The sequence below is a fragment of the Morus notabilis genome, unplaced genomic scaffold (assembly GCF_000414095.1).
Source record: "Morus notabilis unplaced genomic scaffold, ASM41409v2 Scaffold1102, whole genome shotgun sequence".
NCBI classification, from domain to species: Eukaryota; Viridiplantae; Streptophyta; class Magnoliopsida; order Rosales; family Moraceae; genus Morus; species Morus notabilis.
Window position 1 is genome coordinate 47,811 of NW_010363957.1, and position 11,096 is coordinate 58,906.

General features: G+C 35.1%; 1 protein-coding gene and 1 pseudogene across 1 annotated transcript in view; one reads left to right on the top strand and one right to left on the bottom strand.

The window, feature by feature from the left end:
- The first annotated feature begins 989 nt into the window (after positions 1-989).
- Positions 990-4,049, top strand: LOC21385487 (annotated as a pseudogene).
- A 6,700-nt stretch (positions 4,050-10,749) lies between these two features.
- Positions 10,750-11,096, bottom strand: part of LOC21410788 (boron transporter 4) — a 1,977-nt gene continuing 1,630 nt past the window's right edge. The window contains exons 6-7 of the mRNA XM_024170325.1: positions 10,923-11,066; positions 10,750-10,782 (exon numbers count right to left, since the gene is read on the bottom strand). Coding sequence (XP_024026093.1) covers positions 10,750-10,782; positions 10,923-11,066 — 177 coding nt within the window. The remainder of the gene's footprint in view (positions 10,783-10,922; positions 11,067-11,096) is intronic.

An 11,096-nucleotide genomic window follows, 5' to 3' on the forward strand; every position in this document is an offset into this window, starting at 1 on the left:
TCCCAAGCAACTAAATTACCAATTCAATTTGTGCTTCCAACTTCTACACTCTCTATGAAAATTGGTCCATGCTCAAAGTAGCACCGTAAGAATAAGAATAAGGCTAATAAGAGATAGTGCACTGGTGTATAAGTAGATCAATTTTACACTACAATTTGATTTGGAGGTCACTACATTTCAAAGTTTGTTGTGCTACTCATAAATATAATTACTTTTTCTCTTGATGTACGTTTTCAACTTCTAGCTATAGCAGTAAGCTGATGGAATTGTTTGAATAGGATATTAGTTTCGGTTCTTGACTCTAAGGTTGCAGTTGTTCACTTGTTCCTTGATATTTTAACGTGATTACTTATCTTTCCTTCCAAACTCTATGGTGTTGAACTGTTTCAAATCCTGGGGGCCATAAATAGATAGATAGCAGCTATGCATATTATGGAAATTTATGAAGGTTAATTGTTGGGAACAGAGTGCATTTCCAACACGCTATCACGAATTTATCAGTCCACCGTTTCTTTTGAACCACTAATTTCTCATTGTGTTAGCTTTAATAATCTTATTCCTTCTAGTTCATCGCTTTTGCCTCTAGGTTGGAGCAATATCCATCTAGACACTGCATTGTGTTGGGATGAAATAGTATGTGTCCTGCATGGACAGAAATTTCAGATAGATGTTTGCTTTTATGATTACAAGCTGTCCCAATTAATGAACCTAATGGTTGATAAGGCTCAAGCCACAGGGTTGGCTCTCAAACTCAAGCAAGACTACAATCGGTGGTAGATCATTGGGATAATTATCCAGCCATTGTTGTTTCTTAACTCACTTTTCGTGCGTCTAGCCGCTCACTCTACATTTCCTAGATTATAGATGTGGCTTGTCCTCTGCATCTGCACTTCTGTTTTGTGGAATTCTTCATGATCCAAGAAGCACCAACTCTATGTCCTGTAATCTAGCTAAATGTGTTTTGAGAGAGTCAATTATCCACCCTGGTAATGGACTGTGAGCGTTGTCAATGTGGGGTGGGATTAGGACACCCCAAGGTGCGTTTAGGAACACGTATGAACCTTCTTCGAAATTCCCATTCTTCAACAAGTTGGCTGGACCAGAAAAGAACATGAACAAATTAGAAAACATGTAATGTGCGTGTTTTAGGAAGAAATACATATTTAGAAGAGTTGTTTTCACTAGTGGTCTTTGATGATATACATTTTTCTTCTGTTAGATTCCTAACACGTATCTTCACCTTTCCAAAGGTTCAGCTACCGTTGTAATGTAAATAAATAAAATAATGGATTTTAGACCACTGTGAATGAAAGCTTAAAAAGTATCTGAAGGCACTTTGGTTTGCTTAATTTTCAACAAGTTTTTGAAACAAAGGATTTGTTATTATTTTTATGCACACAGTTCAACATATTGCTTACATATGTATCATGAGCAATATAAGTAGGCAAACCTGAACATCTAATGCACAAGAATCGCCTACAAGAATGCACTCACAAGTTGAACATACCATTACCCATTTATCAAACTGTTAATGAAGGATTTCCAAACACCCCACAGTTTAGAGCAATTGTATTAGTTGATGGTACCAATATACTTCTCAAAAGACCTTTTCCACCCGTAAAGCTGTTGAACAAGACGTTGCCGAACTTGCGCTGAACTTTATATCCTAGAAAAAGCCTGATGATGGATTTCCAAGGGGATTTCCAGATGCATTGCCTCTTATTCACAAGGTTAGTTTTTTTTTTCCTCAATGTAAATCTCACATAACATTTTCTCTTTTTCTAACTAATTTTTCTTCCTCAATCAGTGTTCTTGAAATGTTTATGGTAAAATGTTTGACAACTTTTCAAGTTTCCTTTAATCAAAGAAAAAAATGTTAAAGTGAAGGTCGCAAACTTTCACAACAATGCTCCATACGTCACTAAAAATTTAATAAAGCTCCTTTAATATTTAATTTTTGCATCTAGTCCCAAGTCTTGCATTTTCCTATTGCTAGGTGAGGGGGGAAAAAAACAAAAAACAAAATGTTAATGGCTTGTCCTCTGCATCTGCACTTCTGTTTTGTGGAATTCTTCATGATCCAAGAAGCACCAACTCTATGTCCTGTAATCTAGCTAAATGTGTTTTGAGAGAGTCAATTATCCACCCTGGTAATGGACTGTGAGCGTTGTCAATGTGGGGTGGGATTAGGACACCCCAAGGTGCGTTTAGGAACACGTATGAACCTTCTTCGAAATTCCCATTCTTCAACAAGTTGGCTGGACCAGAAAAGAACATGAACAAATTAGAAAACATGTAATGTGCGTGTTTTAGGAAGAAATACATATTTAGAAGAGTTGTTTTCACTAGTGGTCTTTGATGATATACATTTTTCTTCTGTTAGATTCCTAACACGTATCTTCACCTTTCCAAAGGTTCAGCTACCGTTGTAATGTAAATAAATAAAATAATGGATTTTAGACCACTGTGAATGAAAGCTTAAAAAGTATACTACTAGTAGTCTCCTAACAGTTGTTGATAATGCGTCGGCCAGTGCTGTTCTTGACTCTGGAAATGGGGTGCCGTCGTATGAATTCCTGATAGTTGGGCCACAACCTACATATTGCTTACATATGTATCATGAGCAATATAAATAGGCAAACCTGAACATCTAATGCACAAGAATCGCCTACAAGAATGCACTCACAAGTTGAACATACCATTACCCATTTATCAAACTGTTAATGAAGGATTTCCAAACACCCCACAGTTTAGAGCAATTGTATTAGTTGATGGTACCAATATACTTCTCAAAAGACCTTTTCCACCCGTAAAGCTGTTGAACAAGACGTTGCCGAACTTGCGCTGAACTTTATATCCTAGAAAAAGCCTGATGATGGATTTCCAAGGGGATTTCCAGATGCATTGCCTCTTATTCACAAGGTTAGTTTTTTTTTTCCTCAATGTAAATCTCACATAACATTTTCTCTTTTTCTAACTAATTTTTCTTCCTCAATCAGTGTTCTTGAAATGTTTATGGTAAAATGTTTGACAACTTTTCAAGTTTCCTTTAATCAAAGAAAAAAATGTTAAAGTGAAGGTCGCAAACTTTCACAACAATGCTCCATACGTCACTAAAAATTTAATAAAGCTCCTTTAATATTTAATTTTTGCATCTAGTCCCAAGTCTTGCATTTTCCTATTGCTAGGTGAGGGGGGAAAAAAACAAAAAACAAAATGTTAATGTGCATAAATGAGGTGCAACTTTCTAGCGGTTATTGTGGTTAATGCTAAGTAAGATTTTGTTTCTTTTTCGAATTTCTAAAAATTACACTAAAACATTTCCATACTTATTTATTTAGCAACTATTGGTCATTATCGATGTAGTGGTTTAATAAAACCGTTCTTGATTATTTCTCAGGACACAGTCTTTTGCAAGTCTATCTTGAATGAATTTTCTACTAAGATGAATATGGAAATGCCTACTTACAACACCATTAAACTCGAAGGATTGCTTCCGGTGTTCATTTCTTCTCTGGTTTTAAATGGTGTTTCTTACACTGGTAGTCCCGGTAAAAATAAGAAAGAGGCTGAACAATTGGCGGCTCATACCGTTATTTTATCACTTTGGGGTATTTTTACTACATTAGTAATTACAATTTTGTTTCGAGAACACCTGATTTTTGGAGAAAATGGTGTTTTCATGTGTGACCATATTGTGGCTGACTAATTGAGGATATTGCAAGTGATTCTAAAATAGGGAGAGTTCTTAATGATATCATTAAATCTAAAGTCAAGCTCTATGCTGCGTGCATAAGGTTTGTAACCTTAGCACCGTTCCTTCAATGGCAAACACGGCGCATTGTTTTAAAGGCGTGTCTGGTAAAGGTGTTGGAGCTGAAGCTAGTTTGGCTGCTAACAATGCTCTAACAACTACTAGTAGTCTCCTAACAGTTGTTGATAATGCGTCGGCCAGTGCTGTTCTTGACTCTGGAAATGGGGTGCCGTCGTATGAATTCCTGATAGTTGGGCCACAACCTTCTTTTGGAGTAAACGATCTACTTGTGTGAGCCACTCAAGCAACTAAATTTTCAATTGCTACAACAAGTGATGTTCCAGACTCTAGAAATAGGCCGCCAAAGCATGAATTCAAGACATAAAAGCCACACCTTTCTTTTGGAGCAAACAACCAACCTGAGCCAGCCTCCCAAGCAACTAAATTACTAATTCAATTTGTGCTTCCAACTTCTGCACTCTCTATGAAAACTGGTCCAAGTTCAAAAAAGTGCCGTAAGAACAAGAAGAAGGCTAATAAGAAATAGTGCACTGGTGTATAAGTAGATGAATTTTACATTGCAATTTGATTTGGAGGTCACTACACTTCAAAGTTTGTTGTGCTACTCATAAATATAATTACTTTTTCTCTTGATGATGTACTTTTTCAACTTCTAGCGATAGCAGTAAGCTTACGGAATTGTTTGAGTAGGATATTAGTTTCAGTTTTTAAATCTAAGGTTGCAGTTGTTCACTTGTTCCTTGATATTTTAACGTGATTACTTATCTTTCCTTCCAAACTCTATGGTGTTGAACTGTTTCAAATCCTGGGGGCCATAAATAGATAGATAGCAGCTATGCATATTATGGAAATTTATGCGTCTTTTTTTAAGGTTAATTCTTGGGAATAGAGTGCATTTTCAACACGGTATCACGAATTTATCAGTCCACCAATTCTTTTGAACCCCTAATTTCTCGTTGTGTTAGCTTTAATAATCTTATTCCTTCTACTCCATCGCTTCTGCCTCTAGGTTGGAGCAATATCCATCTAGACACTGCGTTGTTTTGGGATGAAATAGTACGTGTCCTGCATGGACAGAAATTTCATATGGATGTTTACTTTTATGATTACAAGTTGTCCCAATTAATAAACCTAATGGTTGATAAGGCTCATGCCACAGGGCTGGCTCTCAAACTCAAGCAAGACTGCAATCGGTGGTAGATCATTGGGCTATTTATCCAATCATTGTTGTTTCTTTACTCACTTTTCGTGCATCTAGCCGCTCACTCTACATTTCCCAGATTATAGATGTGGCTTGTCCTCTGCATCTGCACTTCTGTTTTGTGGAATTCATCATGATCCAAGAAGCACCAACTCTATATCCCGTAATCTAGCTAAATGTGTTTTGAGAAAGTTAATTATCCACCCTGGTAATGGATTGTGAGCGTCGTCAATGTAGGGTGGGATTAGGACACCCCAAGGTGCGTTTGGGAACACGTATGGACCTTCTTCGAAATTCCCATTATTCAACAAGTTGGCTAGACCAGAAAAGAACATGAACAAATTAGAAAACATGTAACGTGCGTGTTTTAGGAAGAAACACATATTTAGAAGAGTTATTTTCACTAGTGGTCTTTAATGATATACATTTTTCTTCCGTTAGATTCCTAACACGTATCTTCACCTTTTCAAAGGTTCAGCTACCGTTATAATGAAAATAAATTAAACAATAGATTTTAGATCACTGTGCATGAAAGCTTAAAAAGTATCTTAAGGCACTTTGGTTTGCTTAATTTTCAACAAGTTTTTGAAACAAAGGATTTGTTATTATTTTTATGCACATAGTTCAACATATTGCTTACATATGTATCTTGAACAATATAAATAGGCAAACCTGAACATCTAATGCACAAGAATTGCCTTCAAGAATGCACTCACAAGTTGAACAGACTATTGGCCATTTATCAAAACGATAATGAAGGATTTCCAAACGCCCTACAGTTTAGAGCAACTGTATTAGTTAATGGTGCCAAATATACTTCTCAAAAGACCTTTTCCACCCGTAAAGCTGTTGAACAAGACGTTGCTGAACTTGCGCTGAACTATATATCCCAGAAAAAGCCTGATGATGGATTTCCAAGGGGATTTCCAGATGCATTGCCTCTTATTCACAAGGTTAGTTTTTGTTTCCTCAATGTAAATCTCACATAACATTTTCTCTTTATCTAACTACTTTTTCTTCCTCAATCAGTGGTCCTGAAATGTTTATGGTAAAATGTTTGACAACTTTTCAAGTTTCCTTTAATCAAAGAAAAAAATGTCAAACTGAAGGCCACAAACTTTCATAATAATGCTCCATACGTCACTGAAAATTTAACAAAGCTCCTTTAATATTTTATTTTTGCATCTAGTCCCAAGTCTTGCATTTTACTATTGCTAGGTGAGGGGGGAAAAAAACAAAAAATAGAATGTTAAAGTGCATAAATGAGGTGCAACTTTCTAGTTGTTATTGTGGTTAATGCTAAGTAAGATTTTGTTTCTTTTTTGAATTTCTAAAAATTACACTAAAACAGTTCCATACTTATTTATTTTAGCAAGTATTGGTCATTATCGTGTAGTGGTTTAACGAAACCGTTCTTGATTATTTTTCTGGACACAGTCTTTTGCAAGTCTATCTTGAATGAATTTGCTACTAAGATGAATATGGAAATGCCTACTTACAACACTATTAAACCTGAAGGATTGCTTTCGGTGTTCAATTCTTCTCTGGTTTTAAATGGTGTTTCTTACACTGGTGGTGCCGGTAAAAATAAGAAAGAGGCTGCACAATTAGCGGCTTGTACTGTTATTTTGTCACTTTTGGGTACCTTTACTACATTAGTAATTACAATGTTGTTTCGAGAACACTTGATTCTTAGGAGAAAAAGGTGTTTTCATGTGTGACCATATTGTGGCTGACTAATTGAGGATATTGCAGGTGATTCTAAAATGGGGAGAGTTCTTAATGATATCATTAAATCTAAAGTCAAGCTCTATGATGCGTTGCATAAGGTTAGTAACCTTAGCACCGTTCCTTCAATGGCAAACACGGCGCATTGTTCTGAGGGCATGCCTAGTAAAGGTGTTGGAGCTGAAGTTGGTTTGGCTGCTAACAATGCTCTAACAGCTGCTAGTAGTCTCCTAACAGTTGTTGATAATACGTTGGCCTATGCCGTTCCCGACTCTGGAAATGGGGTGCCGACGTATGAATTCCTGATAGTTGGGCCACAACCTTCTTTTGGAGTAACGATCTATTTGTGTGAGCCACTCAAGCAACTGAATTTCCAATTGCTACAACAAGTGTTGTTCCAGACTCTGGAAATAGGCCGCCAAAGCATGAATTCAAGATACAAAAGCCAGAACTTTCTTTTGGAACAAACAACCAACCTAAGATTAAACATATATACGTTATTTTCATAAAAAGGTTGAAAATATGAAAAGCCTAATACATAATTGCTTATGAAGGTTCTAATATGTGACCGACCCTATTATGTCACTTTTTTTTCTGCACATGTCCCTGAAAATAGTGTTATAAGACTTAAATCATGCTGAACACCACCCACTAATAGAAAGTCGATCCTGGCAACACGAGATTCACAAATGAGATCCATTTTTTTATTAATAGTAGTACTTAGCACCGATAGTCTTAAATATTTTTGCACTATTATATAGTCACCCTTATGCTTTGTTTTGTACTTTCCGGTGCTTTGCTTTATGGGCATTAACCATAATTTCTCTTCTCCTGTTCAGGTTGAAAGATGAACAAGCACAACCAGCGACATTAATTGTTCGGCCCACATACGCATGGCTCAGATGTAAAATAAGTCATATAGGGCCCAGTTTTCCTCTCAGAATTAAAGTAATTGATACTAATTTATATCCCAATTCTTAATTGCTATTCAACGATCGAGGAAGGGCATGAATATTAATACCACTTATATATATATATATATATTTAAGTGTAAGATTGAGACTTGATGCCGAAAATAAAATTTAAAAAAAAAGATGGAGACTTGACGAGGGTATGTTGCAAATCCCATAACATGTGGGAAAATGACAAGAATACCCTTGAGCAAGAATTAACAATCTGAATCCAGAAAGGAAAAAAAAATTGTCTGCATGATTAAAGTAGAGCAATAAATATATAGGGCCTAAAATCATGGAAAATTGGAAATGATATTATTGCCAAGTCATTATCAACTGGATGTACAACGCAAACCGAATAGCTTATCACGTGATCAAAGATCTGCATGACATGCAAATCTACTGGCTTTCGAAGTCTTATTGTGTTTTTCTGTATAATCTTGAATTGTCGTTTCATTAAAATATATTGTAATGGGCAAATATAAAATAGGATATAAACTGCTTTTAGTCTGCTTAGTACCAAGCGAGTCATTAACCTATACCTATAATTTCAGTGAGAAAGAAAAGGACGGCAACTAAACAAGAGAAGAAATTTGTAGGCCATTTTATATATGAGACCTTTTCTAGTACACTAACATATTGATAGGACAGATTTTCTGTCCCTCAAATATGTATAAAACCACATAAAAATAAAAAAATTTGAGATTTTCTGTCCCTTAAATAGATTGTAGTTGGAATGGTCAGGCTTTTGGTTTCCTCCTTTAAAATTTGAGGTTCGAACCAACTCATGGGCACCTATATGACAAAAATCATAGTTTCCTACCTTCTAAAGATTGTAGGGTTTGGCGGAGGGCTGCAGTTTCTAGCGCGGATTCATAAAGTGTATTTGGGAGAATTTTGGGTGTAAAAAAAAAAAAAAAAAGGGGTCATTTCTAATGGTTCCGTAGTGACTTTGCAAATAAAAATTTTTTGAAAGTTATTTTACAAAAAGCTTTTCTTGTTACATATCATTTCACTATTTTAAGAGTTACCTAATTCAACGTTTGCATGTTCTCTTCTCTGTACTGATGTTTCCGGTCAAGGATATGATTCAAGTAATAGGTAATACTAACAAGAAATTAGACGATGAAAATCATGGGAAATGACTTTTCTTTGATAAGAGAAGAGACTATTCTGATTCATTTTTGTGTCGCTCACAATATGTAATAACAAGCTACCCATTTCAAATGCCTAAAATCATGCCAATAGAAATGCTTTGGTAAAATGTAGTGTATCTTAGCTCGACTCAACTTGATCATGAAGTCTAACGAGCACTGAAATGCCATCCAAAATCTTCATTTCGTACTCTTACTAAGGAAGCTGAGCACGTATAAAGCACAGGTGAAAAAAAGGCTTGTCTGGTACCTGTTTTTCTTTGTTATTATCATAGAAAACTATTTCATTGAACCAAACTGATAAAACAATAGAAAACTGTAGAAACAGAGTCCAATAAAGTCAGCACAGGAACACAAACAACCTCCCCTAAAAAGTAAGAAGTCGAATTAAATGGAATCAAAATATAAACGGCAATATTATCGATTCTTCTCACTCAATTAAAGAAGATAAAATCTTAAACGAAATCATTTGATCCGTATTGAAATCCACCTACCAATTTAAGTACACTCCCGCAAAACCTTCCACGACCATCTTAGCATCACCCTAAACAACTACTACATTGGTAATTTTAGCAAGATGGTGATCGAGTTGTTGCTTAACCTATGGCTTACCATATCTTTTTCTGTACTTCAAATATACAGGATTTAACCCCAAATTGCTTCGTAAAATAGAATTGCTTCGTAAAATAGTAAGGCCTAGCCCATACCTTATCGCTGGAAATATAGGCCATGCATGCGGCCCACACTCTGATAAAGTGATACCAATCTCATAACATTCCCCATGTACACTCGTACTTCAGGATTTTGATTTTGATTAAGCATAGTGACAAATGTCCTAAAACTTTTGACAACTACTACATTGATAAATATCGTTAACATTCCTTCTCAAACTCATGATGAAGAAGCATCAAGAGTTTGCCAACTGAAAAATAAAACAAACAAAACTAAAAATTAAAACACAACTTTACAAATAATTATTCAGCTTTATACGTATGCAAATGTCAATTTCAATATCAATGCTGATGCCAATGTTAATACCGATGCCAATACTAATACAAATACCAATACCAATAATGCCAATACCAAAGCCCAACATGAGCCAATCAAAGAAGAGAGAGAATGCAAAGGAGGTGGAGAATGCAACCAATTAAAGAGGAAGAGAGAGTGCAATGTCAATACCCAATATAGGTCAATTAAAGTAAGAGAAAAAAGAATACAAATATCACTACCTAATATGATAGTACCAGAGTCCAAACGGAAGCAAGAAAAAATGAAAAACTGATTGTACAACCACTGATTAAAAATTAAACTGATTAAAAATTAACTATTAAACTCAATCAAATTATATGATTTCCAAAACGTCAGTCTTTATTCAATTTTTTTCTTCTTCTTGCTGTGCGAAAACACAATTTTTCAAATTGCATCCAAACTCGCATAAACAATTGACGAAATCCTAAGAAAACATATAAACCGAAAACCATATTCCACTTTTTTTTCATCAATTCTCAGGCTACTTTATAACTGCTGATGCCTCCAATTACAAACAACGGTAAAAACTAATGACAATTAATCTCAATTCCATAAAGATCATTGTTTTGATACCATGTGAGAAATACCCAATACAAAATAGAAAAAGAAAAGAAAAAAATAAAAGAAAATCGTAACACTAAAGTTCTATTGCAATGAGAGAGAAAACCTAATTCATCGACAAAGAGAGGTTTATATAGCCTATATAGCCATACAAGCATAATACTAAAAAGACTAATCTATCCTTACTAATAAAGAGAAATAACCAAATAACTAATCCTAACTATTTTAAATAAATATCGATAACACTCAGATATATAAATACAATTCCTCTCATCTTTCTTTCTTTCTTTCTTTCTTTCTTTCTCTTTTGTTGTAATGTCAACTTCTATTCAAGTTCAACTCTTCTTTTCATTCTGTTCCCGCAACACCATCAGGATGAATCTGTAAAAGAAAACCGCCAAATGAGTACATTTGCAGCTCCTTCCATATTCAAAATCATACCATATGGTTCTTTATATATATGTACATAAAAAACGTGACGTGAAAGGCAGGCTAGCTAGTAGAATATATTAATTATTTACCAGACAAAATCTGTCTTCACTGAAACTAACAGTTCTAATTACTCTGACTTCTCCTCTGCTAGTTGTTAACTCATGGAATATCTCAGCATCACACATAATTTCAACCCCGCCTTCATCGTTTCCAACACGTGGCGTTTCTCTTTCCTAACCAATTTTAAAAAATTAAAAAAAAAA